Here is a 21,970-nt window from a genome sequence, read left to right on the forward strand (position 1 = left end):
GCACTCAGCCCCCTGCCCCCTGTCCCTGTCCCAGCCCCCTACCCCCACTCCCTTCAGTCGCGGTGCATCCGAGCTCAGGGGCTGGGAGTGGGGCACCAGGCTCCCAGGGCATTCCCCCGGCGCCCCGGGACCCGGCCAGGGGACGGCTGAGTCCGCAGGCCTGTGGGCGGGCGCCGGGATTGGCGCGGAGGGTGCGCACTGTGGCGCAGTGGGGGGGGTCTGCTCTGTGACCCGGGTCCCCCTGCGCAGAGAGGCGCGGTTCCCACGGACTCACCCACGTGGTGTGATGCAGGGACAGTCCCTGGCTGGTCGCGGTGCCTGGGCTGTGGGCTGTGACTGACCCCTACTGGCCTCCACCTGCGAGCACGGCCCAGCGGGGGGCTGCCTAGGTCAGGGAGACAAAGACCCAACGGGTCGGGGCAGCGAGGGAGCGAGGGAAGTGAGTGTTCGGGGGAAGGGGAGTCGGGCGCTGGCAACATGATGGAGACGCCTAGGGAGGGGGCTTGGAGCCTAGGGGCTCAGGCGCCCGCCTTAAGGGCTCTGGGGCATCCTAGCCCCTCCTATTGCCACATCACGTCTGTGCCGGGCTGTTCTGGAAACTCAGTAACCCTCTGCCCTGCCGGCTGGTGGAGACTCCTCCGGCTGCTCCGGGGGTGCAGGACCGGGGACCCCGACGCGCCGTCACTGGTGTCAGGAGCAGGGTGCCCTGCACCCCGTGGGTGGAGCGTCCAGCAGCGAGTGCCACGGCGCAGGAGAAGGAAGGGGCCTGGAGCCAGGCCTGCTGGAGCCAGAGGGACGCGGTTCCTGGGGATCGTGGCCTCTGCAGCACTAGCCCGGTGAGTCCGCACCGCGGGGAGATGCCTGCGCCCGACTCCGGAGGGCAGAGCTGGGGGGGCTGTGCAGAGGGGAGCCTGCCCGGGGGGGGAAGCAACCAAGGCCCAGCTGATTGCCCGGCTGGAAGAGAGTGACCCATCCTGGGGCCTGGATCCTGCCCGGCGGGGAGCAGCCAGGCCCCCCGGGGGGCGTCTCAGCCCGGACGAGGGCTGGAGCCCGGCGCAGTCAGCGTTGTGTGCGCTCAGCGTGCCCCTGGCTTCCCGGCCCTCGCCACGTGCGCCGCACTTTGTAACCCAGTCGGAGATCGCCACGGGTGGGGGCCAGCCGACCCTGGCCACGCTGCCCGCAGGCCACGGTAACAGCCTGCCTCGCAAGCCCGGCGGCCGCGGGCCTCCCAAGAGCCTCTCTGTATTTCTGAGGGGCCGGCCTAGTGGTTAGAGCAGGAGGCGGGAAGCCAGGACAACTGGGCAGGGGTCCCAGTAAGCTGGGTGCTTGAGCAGCCTCTCGGGAGAGATTCCCGGGCCACTCAGAAGAGCACCCACGACTAGGTTGTGTTTCTCCGGGTGGTGCACATTTGCACACGCCCTGGTGCACATAAATATTTATTCCACGCCTGGGTGGAAAAAACCCCGCACATGGATGAGAAAGAGTAGAGGGAACATTGGTTCCTTGATTCCATTCCTACCTCCGGGAGGGGAGTGGGGTCTAGTGGCTAGCGCGGGGGCGAAGGGGGCTGGGGGCCGGGACTCCTGGGTTCCTTTCCCAGATCCGCGGTGTGACCTAGCACAAGTTGCTTCTCCTCCGTGACCAGAGCGAATGGCTCCTCGCCTGGGGGCTGGGCGAATGAACGGCCCTCGGCTCGCACGGAGCTGGGCCCCACGGCTCACGAGGCAGGGCCAGGGGCGCTACAGGGGGGTAGTGGGCAGCTGTGCCGTGACTCGGTGTCCCTGGCCTGGTGGGAGAGGCCGGGGCAGCGGCCGTGCGGGTGTGGGGCAGGGGCCTGGCACTGGGCGGGGGACCCCGGCCCCTCCTTCACCCCAAGGAACGGAGCCGCACTCAGGTGCCCAGGGGACGCTTTATTCACAGCCCGGCCGGGCGGCCCCCCAGCCCCTCCCTGCCCCGCTCACTTCTTCTTCCCCACTTTCTCCCGCTTGAGGTCCTTGGCCAGCTCCCCGACCAGCCGCCAGTACTCGCTGAACTTCAGCTCCTCGTCGCTGTTCACGTCCAGGCTCCTCATCTTCTCGTCCAGGGAGCCCACGTCCTGCGGGGGGAGGGTGAGAGCCGGCGCCGAGAGGGGGCGTTCCGCCGCCCGCCACCCTCAGCACCCGCGGGGCCAGGAGTGCACGGCCTCCCCTCCGCGAGGGGGCTGGTGGGGGCACAACGTGGGAGCCAGGGGCATGCAGAGCCACCAGCATGGCTACCGGGGGCAGAAGGGCCCCTACTTAGAGCAGCAGGACCGGTGCCAGGCAGGTGCTGGGCTCTGGTACCTGGGTATCACTTAGACAGACAGACAGACAGATGGGGGGTTCCAGTGCGGGGTTCTGTGGGGCTGGACAGACGGACAGACAGACGGGGGTTCCAGTGCGGGGTTCTGTAGGGCTTGGCAGACAGACAGACAGACGGGGGTTCCAGTGCGGGGTTCTGTGGGGCTGGACAGACAGACAGACAGACGGGGGTTCCAGTGCGGGGTTCTGTGAGGCTGGACAGACGGACAGACAGACGGGGGTTCCAGTGCGGGGTTCTGTGGGGCTGGACAGACAGACAGACAGACGGGGGTTCCAGTGCGGGGTTCTGTGAGGCTGGACAGGCGGACAGACAGACGGGGGTTCCAGTGCGGGGTTCTGTGGGGCTGGACAGACAGACAGACGGGGGTTCCAGTGCGCGGCTCTGTGAGGCTGGACAGACAGACAGACAGACAGGGGGGGGTTCCAGTGCGGGGTTCTGTGGGGCTGGACAGACAGACAGATGGGGGTTCCAGTGCGGGGTTCTGTGGGGCTGGACAGACAGACAGACGGGGGTTCCAGTGCGGGGTTCTGTGGGGCTGGACAGACAGACAGACGGGGGTTCCAGTGCGGGGTTCTGTGGGGCTGGACAGACAGACAGGGGGTTCCAGTGCGGGGTTCTGTGGGGCTGGACAGACAGACAGGGGATTCCAGTGCGGGGCTCTGTGAGGCTGGACAGACAGACAGACGGGAAATTCCAGTGCGGGGCTCTGTGGGGCTGGACAGACAGACAGGGGGTTCCAGTGTGGGGCTCTGTGGGGCTGGACAGACAGACAGACAGGGGGTTCCAGTGCGGGGCTGGACAGACAGACAGACAGATGGGGGGGGGATAAAGAGGTAGCTAGAGAGCTACTGTCTCACACTGAGGCCTTCTGAGACCCGGCTCAGAGAGCAGCCGCGCAGGGAACCTCCCGTTTTCTCTTAACCTGGCTGGAAACGCTGCAGGCCGGGCGCTGAGGGGAGATAAATTGGAGCCCCCTCCCCCCGCAATGCTCCCCACAGTCCCGCCCGAGCCCCACGCCCCCTCCCTCCGGCCCCCCGCCCGGCAGGCACCTTCATGAGGTTGGGCAGCTGCTGCGTGACCAGCTCCTTGAACTCCCCGGCCGTCAGCGTCCCCTTCCTGCCCTCCCGGGCCGCGTAGGTGAAGAAGATGCTGACGACTTTCTCAATGGCCATCTCCAGCTCCGTCAGCTCGCAGGCGGCCATGGCGCCGGGCAGGCGGGAGGCCAGGCCACCTTCAGCTCAGCCTGGCGCAGCTCCTGGGAACCCACTGTCCCTGCCGGGACACGGGGCAGAGAGCCTGGCCTTAGCGCCCGGCCAGCGCCGCGCCGCCGCGAGAGACGGACGGACAGGGTGTGTGGGACAGACAGGCAGAAAGACAAGATAGATGTGGTGTATGGAGGGGGGATAGATAGATAGATAGGGGGTGTGGGACAGACGGACAGACGGATGGATGGATGGGGGGGGTGGGACGGACGGACAGACAGACAGACACAGATAGATAGATAGATGGGGGGGTGGGACAGACGGACAGGCAGACAGACGGATGGATGGATGGACGGACGGATGGAAGGAAGCTGTGGGCCCCCGGAGGAGGGTACCGAGACGTTCCCCTCCCCCCGCGGCGGCAGGGCTGGGCTGGCTGTCGGGCGCGGTGAGTTTGGGGGGTCTCTGTGCGGGCGTGGGTTGGCTCCCAGCTGGGCTGGATGCGCCGGCTGACCAGCCCCTCACCCCGCCTGGCGCGCGGCCGGGTTTACATCATCCCGGCACACAAAGGGCGCCAGTGTGCGGAGGAGGCCAGCCGGGTGCTGCCCGACTGGGGGGACCAACAGCCTCCCGGGCCGGGCACGGTGCCAGGGGCAGGCAATGGACTTGGCACCTCCGTCCTGGGGACTTAGGCACGTGCCACCCCCTGCACCCGGCTGGGCACCGCCCAGACACAAGGGCCCCAGACAGGGTGGCTGCCGGCCAACAGCCAGAGCCGCTGGGATCTGGGGGAGTTAGGGCATTTGGGGGGCTCAGCTCCTGACCCCCCATGGTCCCCCCAGACGTGGACCAGCCCCAGTGTCACAGCGAGCAGCCCTGGCCAGGAGCAGCCGCACAAACACGCCCAGCTCCGGGGACCTCTCCGTGGGCAACACCCTGCCTGGGCCGGGGAGGCGGCCGGGGGCCGAGGCAGCTCCGAGGAGGAATCTCCACTTACCCGGGCTGCCACCTGGGCGGGAGCTGCAGACAGGACGGGCTGCGTCCCCGGCGATGGCTTTATACCGGGCCGGCGGGGAGGGGGCAGGCAGCCGGCCCGGGGGGCAGAGCTCACCGCTCCAGGAGTGCAGCCGAGCGGTGTAGGGTTTCCCTTTCCACTCGGACAAACGCCGCCCACGCCCCAGCCCGCCCCCCTCCCACCCGCAGCCAACAGCGAAGTTCTGAGCCAGTGACGGCCCCCACAGCGAGGGGTCGTCGCCATCGGCCTGGCCGGGGGCGCCTGGGGACCCCCAGAGACGGACACACGGACCGAGGCCGGGGGGAGGGAATCGAGAGGGCGAGCGCGAGTTCGCGCCAGAGACTCCTGGCCAGCCCAGGGACGGAGCGAGCGCCAGGAAACTTGGCTTCACGTGGTGACGCAGCAGGATGTGCCCAGAGGAAAAAGCAGCCAGTGTTTGCCTGTGACAAGCCCCCGCCCGTGGGCCGCCCCCCAGCAGGGCGAGGTCACGCAGACGGCTCCTGCTGCTGCTCCTGCGTTTGCGACGCTCAGGCCTGGCCCGAAGCGTGGCCTTCGCGTTCCCCTCCGCTCGTACCCTGGCGCCCGGCCCCCAAGCCCCCAAAGCGCCGGGGTCCCAGCTCTGGGCCTGGAGCCTCTCTCCCTTTCGTCCCTTTCTCCCGGGCCCACCAGCGGGGGACGCAGATGCGCCAGCGTGGGCCGAGGGGGACGCAGACGCGGCCAGCGTGGGCCGAGGGGGACGCAGACGCGGCCAGCGTGGGCCGAGGGGGACGCAGACGCGGCCAGCGTGGGCCGAGGGGGACGCAGACGCGGCCAGCGTGGGCCGAGGGGGACGCAGACGCGGCCAGCGTGGGCCGAGGGGGACGCAGACGTGGCCAGCGTGGGCTGAGGGGGACGCAGACGCGGCCAGCGTGGGCCGAGGGGGACGCAGACGCGGCCAGCGTGGGCCGAGGGGGACGCAGACGCGGCCAGCGTGGGCCGAGGGGGACGCAGACTGTTCATCCGAGGCGTCGAGCAATTCACTAGACTGAGCTCAGAGTACCCAAGCGTGTCCCTCGGCTCATCCGTGATCCGTGATGCGCGTCGGCCTCCCTTCCGGCTCGGAACAGCCCGCCCTCCCGAGTGGGGACCGTGGCGCAGTGCGGCCCCCGTGGCCTGGCAGGAAAGGGCCGCAGGACCGGCCGGGCGAGTGTTCCCCTCCTTGGCCTCCGAGTGCCTGGGGCCAGACAATCACTAAGGCCTGACACCAGAGCGGTGGGAGAGGAGCCGCGCTGAGCCCCGCCAGGGATTAAAAGAGAGAGCAGCTTAGCTCTGCCTAGACTGGAGGGCACTGCCCAGCGCCCCGCTGGTGCCAGAGACGGCCAGGGCTGAGCCCGGCACCCCAGGCAGACCAGAGCCCGGCACCGCTGCGCTTGGCCGTTACAGGCTTGCTGGGCCTGCTGCCGCTCTTAGCAACGGGCACATAGAGCCTAGCTCCAGCCTCTCGTCCATGACAAACTACGCCCTGGTGCCAAGAGCATCAGAGCGGCCAGGCTGGGCCAGGCCATGGTCCTGTCTGCCCACAGCAGCCAACGCCGGGTGCCCCATGGGGAGGGAACCCAACAGGGAATCCTCCCGGGATCCCTCCCCTGTCACCCAATCCCAGCCTCGGACACCATCCCTGCCCAGCCTGGCTAGTAGCCATTGATGGACTGAACTTCCATGAAGCTATCTAGCTCTTCTCTGAACCGTGCTAAAGTCCTGGCCTTCACAGCATCCTCTGGCAAGGAGTTCCACAGGTTGACTGTGTATTGTATAAAGAACTATTCCCGTTTGTTTTAAACCTGCTCCCTATTAATTTCATTGGGTGCCTCCTCGCCCTTGTGTTATGGGAACAAGCAGTGCTTTTTTGTGACGGTACTGCCCACTACGCAGTACTGGCACCTCCAGTCAGAGCTTACCTGGGACGAACAGAGAGTACCGGCACCTCTGAAATGACAATGGCCGACAGTCAGCTGGGTCTTAAAGAGAACCGGCACCTTTTTTTTTTTTTTTTTACAAAAAAAGCACTGGGAACAAGTAATTAACTTTTCCTTTTCTTGCATCTGACGAAGTGGGTCTTTGCCCACGAAAGCTCATGCTCCAATACATCTGTTAGTCTATAGGTGCCACAGGACTGCTTGTGGCTTTTGCAGATCCAGACTAACACGGCGACCCCCGACACTTAACTTTTCCTTATTCACTTTCTCCGCACCAGTCCTGATTGTAAGATCTCGACCCTACCCCCCCAGAGTCTCCTCTTTTCTCAGATGAAAAGTCCCAAAATTTTTAATCTCTCTTCATATGGGACCTGTCCCAAACCCCTCAACATTTCTGTTGCCCTACTTTGAACTTTTTCCAATGCCAAGAGATCTTTTTGGAGATGAGGAGACCACGTCTATGCGCAGTGTTGAAGATGTGGGCGTCTGCCGTGTGGTTCGATTTATTTTAGATCCAAGGGAAACCAGTACACTTCAGGGCAACTTAAGCACTTCCGTACTTATTGCAAGCTATGAGGCAATGAGATATTCTTGGTCTTATAACAAGGGGGGTTCCGCAGGGGTCTGTTTTTGCGACTGGTTCTGTTCAGTATCTTCATCAACTATTTAGATATTGGCATAGAGAGGACTCTTATTAAGTTTGCAGATGATCCCAAGCTGGGAGGGGTGGCGAGTGCTTTGGAGGATGGGTCAGAATTCAAACTGCTCTGAACAAACTAGAGAAATGGTCGGAGGTCAATAGGATGAAGTTTAATAAGGACAAATGCAAAGTGCTCCACTTAGGAAGGAACTACCAGTTTCACACACACAGAATGGGAAGTGACTGTCTAGGAAAGAGTATTGCAGAAAGGGATCTAGGGGTCACAGTGAACCACAAGCTGAATATGAGTCAGCAGTGTGACGCTGTTGCAAAAAAAGCAAACCTGATTCTGAGATGCGCTAACAGGAGAATTGTGAGCAAGACACGAGGAGTCATTCCTCCGCTCTACTCTGCACTGGCTAGGCCTCAGTTGGCGGATTGCGTCCAGTTCTGGGCACCACATTTTGGGAAAGATGTGGAGAAATTAGAGAAGGGTCCAGAGAAGAGCAACAAGAATGATGCAAGGTCTAGAGAACATGAGCTAGGAGGGAAGACGGAAAGAACTGGGCTTGTTTAGTTTAGAAAAGAGAAGACTGAGAGGAGACATGAGAGCAGCTTTCAAGTATCTAAAAGGGTGTTACAGGGAGGAGGGAGAAAAATGGTTTTCCTTGGCTCCTTGGCCTCTGCTGATAGGACAGGAAGCAATGGGCCGAAGCTGCAGCCAAGGAGGTTCAGGTTGGACACTAGCGAAAAGTTCCTGCCTGTCGGGGTGAAACACTGGGATAAGTTGACTGGGGGGGGTTGGAATCTCTGTCTGCCAGGGATGCTCTAGACGTTGCTTGGTCCTGCTGCGAGGGCGGGGACGGGACTCGATGGCTCTCGAGGTTCTACGGTACCAGGGTCCTATGAGTATTCTCTGTCCCTGTCTCCATGCTGCCGCGGCAGCGCACTGTGTGGACGGTTCAGTGGCTGCTTGCCGCATCAGGGAGGGACGGATCCCAGCCTTAGGCCGCGCTGGCTGCTGTTTCTGGAAGGCAGGAGTCCCGGCCGCGAGGTGCACACGACCCTCCTCGTGGTGGCGTCCGGGGCTGGAAGGGCAGCGTGGCAGCCGAACGCTGCACATGCGGCTCATTGGAGATTCGGTTTGGGGGCAGGTTGGGAAAACGGAGGGAAACTTTCTCGCGTCAGCCCGAACGGAGCCAAGGTTTCTCTCGACGGGCGTGTCCCCGCTGACCCTTCCGGCTTTCCGGGGGCTCCAACACTTCCCTGCAGGAAAGCGGAGGGAATTCTGGAGCCTGAAAGGTCCGAGGGAAAAGCCAGACCGTTCCCGTGTTTTGATTATTCGTCCATTTCAGCCCAAAGGCTTCGCCGACGTTGGCCCCGACCTGCCCGTTGTGTCGGTCGCCCCGAAGCTGCATTTTCCTGGGATAAAAGCTGGACCCGACATTTCCCCAGCTACCCCCCGAGGGGAGCTACAGGACGGAAGCAGCCCTGGCCGGGATCGGTGGGGGGAGCGCACGACACGCTGCTCTGGGGCCCGGCGTCCAGAGAAATCCGGCAGCTTCCCGCCGTGGGGAGAGGGCGACCCAGCTGCCGGGCCCAAGGGAGCTGCAGTGGGGTGGCTCCAGACGGGAAGGGGGGGCCGGGTCCCCAGCTTGAGCTGTGGCTGGGATCTGCTGGTGCAAGGGGGAGTTTGTCAGAATCCCCCCGCCCTGAGCTGCCAGCTCCAGCCGTGGCAGGACGGGGGAAAGGGTGTCTAGCTGGGAGGGGCTGGAGCGGGGCAGGCGAGGGGCTCCCGGTCTGGGACCCAGAGACCCGGGGCAGCAGGCGTGACGAGGACCCCGGAGGGGGAGCCCTGCTGAGTTCCTAGGAGGCCCCCACCCCATGGAACACGTCCTGGGCGCAGGCCCCGCCCTGGAGAGCCCGGGCCAGGCTGGGATGCCAGTTTCCCCAGGGCAGAGCCCGGATGCTGCTGATGAAGTCACTAGGAGCAGAATCCAGCCCCTGGGAGGAGGTGGGTGGAAGGGGGAACGGCGAGGCACCCGGCTCACAGCGTGGGGTGCAGCCGAGCGCCCCGGCCCGGGCAGTGCCCGCCAACGGGGGGAGGGGCACGGCCCCACGCCAACCCAGATTCCAACCCGGGAAATGTTCCAGCATTTGTCATCAAGGCATGGAGCAACCGGCCCCTCCTTGCCTGGTGCACACACCCAGCGCCCAGCTTCCCAGCCACCCACCCACGGCTCCTGGCCACGTCACCGCAGCCTGCAGGGGGCGCCGCACCGGGGGCCAAGGGGGGGCTGGTTCCCCACTACTCACACCTCGCACGTGGCCCGCCCACTTGTCATCCAGGCCGGCCTGGGGAGGGGGCTGGGGCTGACCCCCCCTGCCGGGACTCTGGTGCCCCACCACCGGGATGCAGGAGTTCAGCGCCCCCACCATGGCCCGCCCACGCGGCCCTGCAGCGAAGCCGAGAGAGCCGGGCCCTGCGGCGCGGGGGCGAAACGCCCCCAGGCCCGAATGCTGCAGCGGACGATGAGCCGGCCCAGCTGAGGGGCAGAGCCAGCCCCTCGATCCAGGCTGCCCGGGCCCCTCCCCGCCGGACACGGCGACTGCGAATCCCTGCAATGGGCCAGCAAGTGGCGGAGCCGCCAGGCACTTAGGGATGCCCTGAGCCGGCCTGTGTCCTGGGCTGTCAGGACCCCCCTGCTCAGCCTCTGCCCATTTCGACGGGCCCGGGCAGGGCTGCTCTCGGTACGTCCCGCGCCCGGCGCAGCGGGGCCCAGTGCCAGGCCCACATGGGAATCCCTGGCCGGCGCTCCTTGGGGGGCCCGTCTCAGATGGTGAATCAGGCCCAGCTTCCCCGCCCAGCCGGGACACGCTCAGCTCCGTGAGGCTGGGGACACCGGATGTGCACACACCTCGTCCTGCCCACAGAAACCTGGCCGTGTGCACGCCCCCAGCCGGCCCCGCAGGCCTGCTCGGCCCGTCCAGCCCCATTCCAGGGATGTCGGCGCTGGGTACGGGGCCACAGCTGATCGGCTGCTTCCTGGCCAAACCTGCGGCCGTGAGTCAGCGTCACGGGGGCCCGAGCTGGATTTGCAGCCAAGGGACACCCTGATCCGGGCTCACCCCATGAGTAATGCCATCGCCCTGCCGGCATGCGCAGCACCCCAAGGCCTGAGCGGGGGGAGCGGCCGGCAGGACGGGACTCCATCCAGAAAGGGCACTTTTCAGGCCAGGTTCATCTCCACCGAACGCCAGGGGAGGGGGGTCGTGACTCAACCGCCACGGAGGTTCGGGGCCTGCGCCCAGCCAGGATTCCCCTCCCCCATCCTCTCTGAGCTTGGTGCAAATTCCCTTTGGCCCCAGGCAGGGTAGCCTGTACGCTGGGCGCTCGTCCAGCCACCCCGGAGAGATTCCAAGGCCGCCCAGCTGATTGGCAGAGCCCACAGTGAGGCTTGTGTCTGCTGGTGGTGCACATCGGCCCACGCTTCGGTGCGCATACAATTATTCTGCACATGGGTGGGAAACGTTAGAGGGAACTCTGGCCACGGGGCTTGCCTAGGGGAGCTGTGGGAGGGGCTGTGCTCTGAGATGTCGGCTGTCCCCTGAGCCCTGCCTGCCCCTGCAGGATGCAGTAAAAGTCTGAACTTTCCTCTTTCCTGGGTCCCGTCATCTGGCCCTGGCTCAGGGACCCGGTTCCACCACGGAGGCAGGGAAAGGGCTGGGGGAGTCGTGCCCCGTCATGAAAACGTGCGCTCGGCCGTGCGGGGCAGAGCAAGGCCCATCTAGCTCCGTGTCCCACCTCGGGGGCTTGCGAGGGAACGAGGAGAACGGAGCCATCGGGGAGGGTCCCGTCCCCTGTCGCCCAGCCCCGCCTCAGGCGGTCAGAGCTCTCCGGACCCTGGCACGGGGGTTGTGGGGGGGGGGGCGCTCCCTGCCCGGCCTGGCTCACAGCAGCTAATGGACCGGCCCTCCCTGACCGTGCCTCCTCCTGGCCCTGGGCCGCAGCCGCCCACACCGTCGCACGAGCCCAGCCACCTCAGCGGCTTGGGGCGGGCAGCCCCCGGAGCAGCTCCGGCCCAGAGCAGAGCCCTCCCGCCCCGCGGCCCAGCAGGCAGCAGAGAGCAGGCGTAGGGGCCAGCTCCCTCAGGCCCCGCCCAGGACTGCAGCCTGCACTTTCCCCACTCAGCGGGCGGGGGGCAGGGCTTTGTCGCCCCCCCATGCCCCCCCCAGCAGGCCTTGCCAACCCTGGGCTGCCCCGGGAGTAGGGGCTGCGAGCTGGGCCAGGCGCCGGGCGGGGGGGCCTGGTGTCCCCGCTCTGGGACACTGGATGCAGAGGGCCCCAGGCAGCGACTGAGAGCAGCAAACTGGACCCGAGGGCCACGGGATGTGGGCAGGAACATGGCTGCCAGCACGTCGGGGACGGGGCCCTGCTGAGGTCAGGGGGAGCAGAGAGACCTCCACCCCCCCAGCACGACTGTCGGGCCCCACGCGCAGCACAGACTCCTGGGTCTCCTGGGGCCTGGGGAAAGCGCTAGTGTGCCTCAGTTTCCCTAGTTGGAAAGGCCAAGTTCCCTGGAGGGGTCTGGGCAGGAAACGCGCTAAGTTAATCCCTTTATTCTTCCCTCCCATCTGCCCCGGAGTCAGGCCGCAGACGCGACCCCTGCCCGGCGTTCGGGCTCTGGCTGGCAGGCTAAAGAAAGCGGCTTTGTGTGGTTTGCTTCCCTCGGCCATGAATCCCACAGCGGGGCTCTGGGGAGAGGGCGGGGCTGGGCTCTCTCAACACAGACTGGCTGTTTATTCTCTTGCCGGCCGAATGGGGACACAAGTTCCCAAAAGCCACAGAGAATTCAGCCTCTGCTGACCCTCCGCAGGCTGGGGAACGACCCCGTGTCCCGGGGCCCTCGCGGCTCTGCCCCGGCTGCCACCCAGAGCCAGCGGGCTCCCGGCAGTGCCGTGTGGCTGCTACCTGTGGCTGCGCTCCCCCCCAGAGAGGGCTGCCCTGCAGCGTGAGGCAAAGCACTTCGGGGTCCTTCCAGGAGGAAAGGCGCCGAGGAAGGATCGAGGTGTTTTCTTCTCGCCCTGGCCCCGTGCCCCAGCATGGGCTGAGCGCCTCCCGGGCAGCGCAGCGGAGTCCGGCCGAAAGAAAACAAACAGGCCGCAAAGCAACCGAGCGCCTGGGCACGGCGTGTCCGCAGCGCCGCCCCCCCCGGCACTCCCAGGCCAGGCAGACAGCCTCGGCCAGAGACTCCGGCAAAGCGAGGCCGCCGTGGGACGGGGCACCAGCCTTTTGGGACTCTGGCCCAGCCGCTCGGCAGGAGCCTGGTGTAGGGAAGAGCAAAGTCTCTCCAGGCTCCAAGGGCTGCACCTCGACTCGTTTCTACCCGGGGGGGAACAGCCCCCGCTCCGGGCTGCGCTTTACCCCGCTTTGCTGGGGTGGGAAGGACGGGGCAAGGGCCTGATTCGGGCTGCGGCTGCAAGAAGGGGATTTCTGGGGCCGTGGCAGGACGGTTTCTCCGCTGGCCCTGCGCCCGACGGCAGCTGGGGGAAGGGGGCTGGGTTTAGGCTTCACAGTCTTCAGCAATGCAATATTTGAAAAGCAAATGTGAAAGGAAGGGCCTGTCGCCTCAACGGGAAATTCGGAAACTGGCAGACTTTCCACGGAGTTGGCAAATGCCGTGGAACGGTTTCACCCCCCGGTGGCTCTTTCCCCGCTCCTGCTAAGAAGTCCGGCAGGCTGTGTCCAATGTACGTTCCCTAGCTCCTCTCCGGACAAGCAGAGCCACAGAGCAGCGACCGGAAGGGGCGGCGGGGGGGGACACTAAGACCCAGCGGTGCCCCAAATTTTCTGGTGCCCTGCCTATGGGTAAGGAGGGCCCAGCCTGAAATCGACGAGGGGTGTGTCAGTGTCTCCTCTCCAAACCCCAGCGCTGAAAAAGCTCCTTGGGGTTGGGGGCGTGCAGACACCGTGACGTGGAACAGCCGCAGCTGCTCCCCACACTGCTCCGGGAGCCAGCCAAACTCCACTAGCCCAGGCCTCGGCAACAGGCGCGACTGGTTTGGCTGGGCCTGTGTGTCAAGGCAGCAGCAGAGGCTAGAACCTGTTCCCAGCTCCTGTAACCTGCTTGGCACATGGGGCCGGGCTCCCCCGGAGCTCAGGCTGCTAATCGCTTCTCCCAGGGATCTGCCAGTGGGGACATGTCGGGGATGGAGTTTCTGCAGCAGGTTTGCCGGGCTGATGTGTCAGGGCGCTGCACCCTTGGGAGGAGCCTGGATCAGCAGGACGGGCCTGCGTGCCGGGCAACCCCGCACCGGGCGGTGTTTGTGCAACATGAGAGTCTGAGCTCACTGTCCTGGGTGTGAATCCAGAGACAATCCCCTGGAGCTCGGGGGGGGCAGGATTTGCACCCAGGTCCCGGCCTGGGCGGCAGGAGACTTTAGGCGGAGATTTTTCAAATGAGGAGTTGGGGTTAAAACGCTTGGGAATCAGGAGGACCAAAGGCAACTTCTAGGACTCTGAACCCCGCTCCCCACCCAGCTGGGAGCTTCAAGGGCCGAGGATGGTCCAGGAGTTCGGGCAGCATCGTCGGACTTGCGCTGAATTGAGAGCCCGCGGTGCCACTGCGTTCCTGTGTGACCTTGGCCCTCTCACTTAACCCCAGCTCCCCCTCTAGAGAAGGGGGACATTAGCCTCAGACGTGGCTCCTCGCATCTCCCCTCCTGAGCCCTGCGGTTGTTACTTATTCTCAGTGTTGGGGTAGCACCCAGAGCCCCAGGACGGGACCCCACTGGCTAGGCGCTGACCTGTCCACACACAGGGAATTTCACCCCTCCAGCGCCACCTCTCTGGCATCCTTCCCCAGCTCCGTGCCGACGCCGGCGGCCCAGAGCGCTGTGAATCTGCTGTTTCAGACACAGGTGTGAGCTGAGCCCTGCCCTTGGAAACAGGAACCTCCTAAATTCTAATCCTCACATGGAAACCCTCCAGGGCCCTGGGCGAGCCACACCAGCAGCCGGTGCCTCCATTTCCCCAGCTGTAAAATAACAATAACAGGATGGAGCTCTCATTCGTGGCAAATGGAGCCAGACAAACACGGGTCGGTGTCACCACCTCCTGCACATGGGGAAACTGAGGCACAGAGCAAGGCCAACGTCGCACCAGGAGTCTCTGGCAGGGCGGGAATTAGAACCCAGAGCTCCCAGCGTTCCTTGCCAGGCTCAGGAAGGGAACCCAGGAGTCCTGGCTTGCCTTCCTGAGCTTTAACTGCTAGGCAGGCTGGTCCTCTGCCTTCCAGCTCACGGGTGGGAAGCGCTGAGCAGGTAACAGCCTGCGCACAGTAAGGCCTGAGTGTCCCCTCCTGGGGCCTGGCCACCCGCCAGACACCCAGCACCTGGCCCGGGCTCTCCCCGCCCCCGCCTGCCACGGGATTGGAGAGTCTGGCCGTGCCAGCTCTGATTCTCGGCTGCATTGGCCCAGGGAGCCAGGCAGTCTGGGCCTGGGCACGCAGCAGGGCTGGGAGCACTGAGGCACCAGACAATGTTCCCTCTATTCTTTTCCCATCTGGTGGGGCGGAATAAATTTTATTTGCTGCACCAAGGTGTGGGCAGATGTGCACCACCCGCAGAAACACTTGCTGCCGGCTGTGCGCGCCCTGCCAATCAGCTGGGCAGCATATGCCTCCCTCCTGGGTGGCGGCACAAGTGCTCAGCTTACAGGGCACCCTGGTGCCAGCGGGGGGGCTCGAGAGATTCCCCTGCCTGGTGCAGCCGGGTATGGGAGCTGGGCGCCGGGCAGGGGAGGGGCCTGGGGGAGATCCCTCGGGCTCGAAGGGGTGCCAGGCGGAGCGGGGGCAGAGCCAGGCACAGGCAGCAGCTGTTGCTTGGGCTGAGACGGCCCCCCCCCCCGGCTCTGTCCAGCTGCCAGTTCCCTTGTTAGGACGGGCTGGAAAGCCAGGGCGGTGGTGGGGAGGAGGCCGGGGGCCAGCAGCACACGCAGCAGACGAGGTCTCTGCAGCTTCACACTCACGCAGCAGCCTGCTCCTGCCTGGGAGTAAGTGCTAGACGGCGCCCCCGGGCAGTGGGGCTGGGGAGAGGGGGCCTGGACGGGCAGTGGGGCTGGGGAGAGGGGGCCTGGACGGGCAGTGGGGCTGGGGAGAGGGGGCCGGGACAGGCAGTGGGGCTGGGGAGAGGGGGCCTGGACAGGCAGTGGGGCTGGGGAGAGGGGGCCGGGACGGGCAGTGGGGCTGGGGAAGGGCGGGTGTGGGGTAACTGGAGCCAGCGGCCTTGGGGAGATGTGGCCCCAAGAGGGGGCCGAGGGGCAGGGCCAAGGGGCAGATGTGGGCTGCAGGGCCTGGGGGTGCTGCCCAGTGTGCGTGAGCCGGGGACACGCAGAGTGGGCGTATGGCCAGACCCTGCCCCCTCGCTGGCGCCCATGGGTGCAGGCTTGGGGGGGAGCTGGCGGGGGCAGGGCCAGGTGGGGGTCGGGGGCAGCGCTGGGGGGAGATTGAGGGGCACGGGGAGGGAGGGGGGAGGGAGGGGACCCCTGCCTTTGCTCCCTGTGAACCCGGCGCTTTGGGGTGGGCGCATGGAGGGGCCACCCGCCGCCCAGGCCCCCTGCAGCCGCCGTGGCTGCCCACCCGCCCCGCCCCGGGGAGCCCTGCCTCCCCCGCCCCCCCCTGCCTCCCACCCTGAGGGCTGCCCCAGTCGCCCTGGCCCCGCCCAGGGCCGCAGCAGCCCAGTGAATGTGCAGGGGGGTCCCCGGGGGGGTCCCCGCCCCTCCGGCTCCAGGGCCTCAGCTTTCCGCCCCTTGGGAATGCGCCTGGCCCAGGGAAATGCCAGCAGCGCCCCCCCCCCCCCCCCGGCCTGGCCACACCCCAAGCAGGGCCGGGAGGGGGAGGGGGTCCGGGTCTGGGAGCAGGGACCAGGGGCAGAAATGGGGGCGAGTCAGGAGGGGGGGCTCATGGGGCCGTCTCCTGTTAGAGCCAAAGCCTGGCCCCTCCCCCAGACAGCCCCCCGCCCCGCAGCCATGGGACAGGGACCTGGAGCCACAGCCGTGCTGGCCGGGGTGTGCCAGCCTGCCCGGACATGGTGCCCCCGGGCGCATCTCCCCACTGGGCAGAGAGGGCTGCAGCCGCTTCCTACCCCCAGCCCCCTGCTTCCGGTTCCACCGCGCTGCCCCGCACAGGCCGGAGCCCGGGCCGGGCAGCTGCAGGCGGGAGGCCATGGGCGTCTGGGGACAGCGACATACCTGGCAGGGCAGGGTTACCATTCAGATAAAGGGTGCAGCTCCTGACGGGCCCTTTCCGCTGCCCCACCCTGCACCTCGCTCGTCTGCTTTGTGAGTCAGGGACCAAGCCCCCGCTCTGCCCCCCACCCAGCCAGCCTACAGCTCTGTGCACTGCTGCCCTCCCCTGCTCAGCCGCGTGTCATAGCCCCTCTACTGCTAGCGGAGATGCTCCCTTTGTCCAAGCGGCAGAGGCCTGGCCTGATGAGGCAGGAGGAGGCGAGCAGGGGGAGCCGGGAGTTTGTGAGGCTGTCTTGCCCGGCGAGGGATCCTGTCACTGCGGGGTCCTGGCGCGCCCCCCAGGGAGGGCGGCCACGGGGCGGAGCGGGGGGGGGTGAGACAGGGGCGCTTTGCCCAGCTGTGAAACGCAGCCACCTCTGCCGTGCAAGGCCGGGGCGGTGCTGGCCAGGAGAAAGGATCCGGGTGTGACGGAACACAGGCGGGGACCCAGGACGTGAGCAGCTCCCCCGCGAATGCCTGCGTCGCAACCCCGGCCAGCCGGTCACCACCCGGCGTTTGTGCAACAGAGCCCAGGGCTCCGGAAACTGGGCGAGGGCGGCAGCATCTCCTGCAGCAGGGCGCCCCCTACTGGCGGCACTGACAGCCTGGGGAGCGCCCCCTATTGGCAGCACTGACGGCCCGGGGAGCGCCCCCTACTGGCGGCACTGACGGCCCAGGGAGCGCCCCCTACTGGCAGCACTGACGACCCGGGGAGCGCCCCCTAATGGCAGCACTGACAGCCCGGGGAGCGCCCCCTACTGGCGGCACTGACGGCCTGGGGAGCGCCCCCTACTGGCGGCACTGACGGCCCGGGGAGCGCCCCCTACTGGCGGCACTGACGGCCCGGGGAGCGCCCCCTACTGGCGGCACTGACGGCCCGGGGAGCGCCCCCTACTGGCGGCACAGACGGCCCGGGGAGCGCCCCCTACTGGCGGCACTGACGGCCCGGGGAGCGCCCCCTACTGGCGTGTGTGTCACAAATCACTCTTCTCTCTGCAGACAGGACAAGAAGCAATGGGCTTACACTGCAGGAGGGTTAGGCGGGGCAGTAGGAAACATTTCCTGCCTGTCAGGGGGGTGAAACTCTGGAATAAATTGCCCAGGGAGGCTGTGGAGTCTCCTCCCCTGGAGATATCTCAATCCCCAGAGCTTTGGGCTGGGAGGGTGGGAGAGGTGTCCCTGGGAGGAGAGCCCCTGGGGTACGAGCCCCCTCTGCCAGCCCACCCCGAGCCTTGGGGTATCAGCCCCCCGTGTTAGGGCTGGGGGCTCACCCCGCAAGCGGCACTGGGGGTGAAGCACCCGTGGGCCAACCTTCCCCAGAGATTCAGCTCCTGCTTCCCCGGGGAGCACCCCCCCTGCTGGCTCCATGTCTGCAACACGAGCTGCCTGGAGCCTGCTCTATCGTCCCAGCTCCGGGCCAGGAATCTGGTTTCCTGGCCTGGCTGTTACCGCAGCAACCTTTCAAGCCGGGAGTTTTTATTTTGACAAGGCGCCTTTATACAGACTTGCAACGCCAGGCCAAGGGGGGCTCAGCTCCGTCACCCGATCCCCCACCCGCCACGCCACGATGGCTCCCATTGTCCAGCGGGAGCAGCCAGGGGACATCCGATAGCCGGGGCCTTGGCACCGCGGCGGGCAGGGGGGTTGCAGGCCGCTGGCGCCGGGCCAGGGGAAAACATGCCAGAGTGTTCTGCGGCCCACTCGGGCGCTGGTGTGCCGGCGGGGGTGCGGAGCCACACACAGTGGCAACACCCGCCTGCTGCAGTCCTGGTCCCCAACAACGCTCCCTCCATTCTTTTCCATCCAGCGCCCCAAGGCCCGTGTGCACCCGCAGAAACAAACCTCGCCGTGGGCTCTGAGCGGGGCGGCCTGGGTATCTCCTGAGCGGCCGCGCGAGCACCCGGCTCACAGGGGGCCCCAGGAGCAGGTGGGGGTCGCTGGAAATCGGGTGCCGGTCGGTGATGCTGGGGGCCGCCAGCCAGCGGAACAATTCCCCTCCCGCCGGGGCTCTCTGAGCCTCTGCCAGGGCCACGCAGGAGGAGGGGGAGGTGGCAGGGTCCCTTCGGGAACCACTGAAGCCCACGGCGAGGAGAGGGGCCCGTGCCTGCTGCTGAGAATGGGGTCGGTGGGAGCGCTGGGGTCCCAGCCCCACAGAGCAGAGGGGCTGCTCCCGGTTTAGCCCCTGGGGTGGGTTACAAGGAGCCCCCCCCCTTCAGCTGGCACTGGCTGGGGGGAACGTCAGATGTTCACCCGCTTGTGCACGGCTGGGGGAGGCGTGCGACCCCCTCGCTCTGTGCGCGTGCGAGCGCGTTGCAGCCCCTGCAGCAGCGAGCTCGGAGCGCCCCCGATACGCACAGGCCCCGCCGCCGCCTCTGGCCCTTTAAATCAGCCAGGCTGTCCAGTCTCTGGAATCAGATCCACCAGGGTGGGGGGGCGGGGGGGCCTGGCTCTTATTTAAAGTCACTGACCAGCCGACGCAGGCTCACTCCGCAGGAGCGCCGAGCCAGCGGCTGCAGGGGCAGCCCAGGGACAGGTGGGTCTTCGGGGGCAGCCCAGGGGAGGGGCAGCTGTACAGGGGAGCCCAGGGGTCACCCCGGCTCTGGTCTGGCCCCCTCTGCTCTTGGCAGGGCAGGGCTTAACGAGGGGGCCTGGCAGCCACCCCATGGCTCTGGGCACAGCCAGGCCGGCGGGGATCAAGAGCCCCGTGTCAGAACTTGCTTTGTGCAGGGGGTGGGGCTGGTGGCTCCGAACCCCACGATGCCCTCTGACTCCTCGGCTCAGCACGGCCAGCGGCCTGGGGCAGAAGGGAGCAGGGGGCAGGGACAGGAACCACACACCCCCCTCCGGGCAGGTGCTATTTCTGCCCTGAAAGTTTCCCCAGGGGTCCGGCTGGAGGCAGGCCCGGTTCATCCTCGCCCGGTGGCTTCTGGCATGGGACCGGAGCTGACACCCCCAGCCCCGGCCCCTGGCTGGCATGGCCGGGCTGCCCAGCTCCCCGCGGGCAGGTGCGCCCGTCCCCGCACCCTCTGCCACAGCCCCCACGTGGGCAGCCCCTGTGAAGCCCCCTGGGGCTGGCTGGGCCCCACAGGCGGCTCTCCCGCCGTGGGTCTGCCAGGCAGGTGGCTCCCCCTCAGCCCTGCACGCTGTCTCAGACAGGGCCGGCGCGATGGCGTCCCAGCTGGAGCACGCCATGGAGGGGCTGATCGCCGTCTTCCACCACTACTCGGGCAAGGAGGGCGACAAACGCAAGCTGAGCAAGAAGGAGCTGAAGGAGCTGCTGCAGACGGAGCTGGGCTGCTTCCTGGAGGTGGGGATCAGCCCCCCAGGCCCCATGTGCGTGGCACCGTGCTAGCCCCGGGGGCCGGCCCTGTGGAGGTGGGGGGGTCCTCTGGCACGGAGCAGGCAGGCCTAGGTGCCCCCGCCGTCCGGCGCAGGGACCACAGGACGCCCGCCTCCCCTCCCGTGGGGGGCAGCCAGCCGCACAGCAGGAATCGGAGGCGGCCGAGCCAAGCCAGGTGCCGGGGCAGGGTCGCTCCCCTGGGTAGGGCTGGAGACGGTTCCCGGCATCTGGGCTCCAGCCCCTCCCAGGCTGACAGGCCTTGCTGGTATGAAGTTTCCCAACATTCCTCTCTGCCTTCCCCCGGCTCCCACTGGCTTCTCCTGCCCCACTGCAGCTCCAGCCCTTCCCGCCCCCTCCCTGCCGAGCCCTCTGGCCTCTCTCCCCCCGGGCCGGCTCCCCACAGCCCCAGCCCGGCGTCCCCCTAACCCTTCCTGCTCGGGCGTCTCTGCTGCAGACCCAGAAGGACGCTAGCACCGTGGACGGCATCATGCAGGACCTGGATGTGGACGGCGACGGGGAGGTGGACTTCAAGGAGTTCGTGGTGCTGGTGGCTGCGCTCACCGTGGCCTGCAACGCCTTCTTCTGGGAGGACACCTGAGTGGGGAGCCCCCCTGGAGCCGCAGCCCCCCCACCCCGTTCTGAGCCAGCCGGCGGCCCCCCTCTAACCACTAGACAGAGCTACTCATTAAAGGCACCAAACGCGCCTGGTGTCCCGTCCCTTCCTCGGGGCCGCCGAGCCGAGTGGGGAGGGGACACGGCTGCAGCAGGGCTCGGGGAGGTTGGGAGTGGGGAGAGTGCTGGCTCCAGGGTCGACGCTAGCCCTGGAGTTAGGAGAGGGTGGAGGCCGTGCCCTGGCCCGTGGGGCTGGGCTCTGGGCCCTCAGACTCGGGGTTCCTGGGGGGACAGGAGCCATCCGTTTTCAGGGCAGTGCCAGGGGGAGAGTCGCCCCTGGCCAGCCAGTGAGGACCCCTCCCCACCCATTCACCACCTGTGCTCGGTGCTCCCGTTGGCTCTCTTGGCCCCTGCCCCTCTGACCCACGGGCCAAGCAGGCCGCTGGCTCTGGCGTCACCCACGTGCCTCAGCCAGGGCCACCGCACAAAGGAGCCCGCGTTCATGCCCATTCGTAGCTGGCGCCACGTGGCACAGGCCCCCCCAGGGCGACCCTGCCTCAAGCAGGCCGGTCGCTGTCGGAAAGAGGCAGGGTCCTGCAGGGAGGGGAATGGGGGCGGCTGGGGGAAGGGGGCAGCAGCGTGGGTGACGCAGGTGGGGCTGGACAGCTTCTGCTGGGGCGGGCAGGAAGTTCACAAACACGGTGCCGCACCCATTCCCCAAGGGGAAGAACCCGTTCTTATCTCCCTCCCGAGGGCGGCCGGGAGCCCAGTAAACAGCCTCCCCTGACTGGGACCGGCTGTTTCGCTGAGCAGCACGCAGCGCGGGGAGCGCCCCTCGAGGGCCGACGCGGCTGACTGCAGCCACCGCGGCATGGACAAGCGCGTCGGAGGCAAGCAAACTGCACAGCGATCAACGTGTCCGCAAGGGGCCAGGAAAAAGGCTGGCGTGCCCGTGTGAGTCGGGGAGCCTGCAGGATCAGAGGCTGAGCGCTGGCCTCCCGTCCTCTGCTGCAGGTTCTCCTCTCCCCTTCCCAGCCAGGGCCTCGAAGCCCGCGATGCAGAAAACGGCCTTGAACTGCTTGCAGCAGGGAGCAAACTGACCCGTCCCCACCAGACGCACACCCCCTGGCTGGGCTGCGCTAGTTCGGACAGCACGCGGAGCTGGGAGTAGCCCCACTGCAGGAAAGAACACGATGAGCCCTCCAAGGCCTTGTTTCAAATGTGGCTTCCCATTGTTTTTCCATAGTGAAAGCGAAGTGACCGGGATCCGCGAGGCCGCGTTGCCAAGTACGGCGATGCAGCTTTCACCCAGCGGGGACGTGGAAAGACCCTGCCGTTACTATGGTTTAAAAAGGGGGAATCCCGTCTCTGGCTCCGGATTTCGGAAGGCTTGAGCCTCGCGCTGGTGCTGCGCGTGTAACGCACACAACGCGCACCACTGCCCTAACGCACACAACGCGCACCACTGCCCTAGCGCACACAACGCGCACCACTGCCCTAGCGCACACAACGCGCACCACTGCCCTAGCGCACACAACGCGCACCACTGCCCTAGCGCACACAACGCGCACCACTGCCCG

At 66.7% G+C, this 21,970-nt stretch overlaps 2 protein-coding genes across 3 annotated transcripts; one reads left to right on the forward strand and one right to left on the reverse strand.

Annotated features, from left to right (window-relative positions):
- Positions 1-1,897: 1,897 nt before the first annotated feature.
- S100A13 (S100 calcium binding protein A13) lies at positions 1,898-4,713 on the reverse strand. Its single transcript, XM_075907076.2, has 3 exons — positions 4,540-4,713; positions 3,390-3,612; positions 1,898-2,095 (listed from the first exon to the last, which is right to left on the reverse strand). Exons 2-3 carry the CDS (start codon positions 3,540-3,542, stop codon positions 1,958-1,960), a joined length of 291 nt encoding a protein of 96 aa, XP_075763191.1. The 5' UTR covers positions 3,543-3,612; positions 4,540-4,713; the 3' UTR covers positions 1,898-1,957.
- A 10,358-nt stretch (positions 4,714-15,071) lies between these two features.
- S100A1 (S100 calcium binding protein A1) lies at positions 15,072-20,481 on the forward strand. 2 transcript variants are annotated; one of them, XM_075908114.2, is made up of 3 exons: positions 15,072-15,205; positions 19,595-19,745; positions 20,233-20,481. In XM_075908114.2, exons 2-3 carry the CDS (start codon positions 19,605-19,607, stop codon positions 20,374-20,376), a joined length of 285 nt encoding a protein of 94 aa, XP_075764229.1. In that variant the 5' UTR covers positions 15,072-15,205; positions 19,595-19,604; the 3' UTR covers positions 20,377-20,481. The 2 variants fall into 2 exon arrangements, with proteins under 2 accessions (XP_075764229.1, XP_075764230.1); XM_075908115.2 differs by lacking the exon at positions 15,072-15,205 and adding an exon at positions 18,850-18,971.
- Positions 20,482-21,970: the final 1,489 nt, after the last annotated feature.

Source organism: Pelodiscus sinensis, chromosome 22, assembly GCF_052426305.1.
Source record: "Pelodiscus sinensis isolate ZL-2025 chromosome 22, ASM5242630v1, whole genome shotgun sequence".
Taxonomy (NCBI): Eukaryota; Metazoa; Chordata; order Testudines; family Trionychidae; genus Pelodiscus; species Pelodiscus sinensis.

Bases quoted from the DNA above. Each gene is read 5' to 3' on its own strand.
- S100A13 (XM_075907076.2), bottom strand. From the start codon at position 3,542: ATGGCCGCCTGCGAGCTGACGGAGCTGGAGATGGCCATTGAGAAAGTC. The intron at 2,096-3,389 runs GTGCCTGCCGGG...CTCCCCCCGCAG, and splicing joins AGCTGCCCAACCTCATGAAG to GACGTGGGCTCCCTGGACGA.
- S100A1 (XM_075908114.2), top strand. From the start codon at position 19,605: ATGGCGTCCCAGCTGGAGCACGCCATGGAGGGGCTGATCGCCGTCTTC. The intron at 19,746-20,232 runs GTGGGGATCAGC...TCTCTGCTGCAG, and splicing joins AGCTGGGCTGCTTCCTGGAG to ACCCAGAAGGACGCTAGCAC.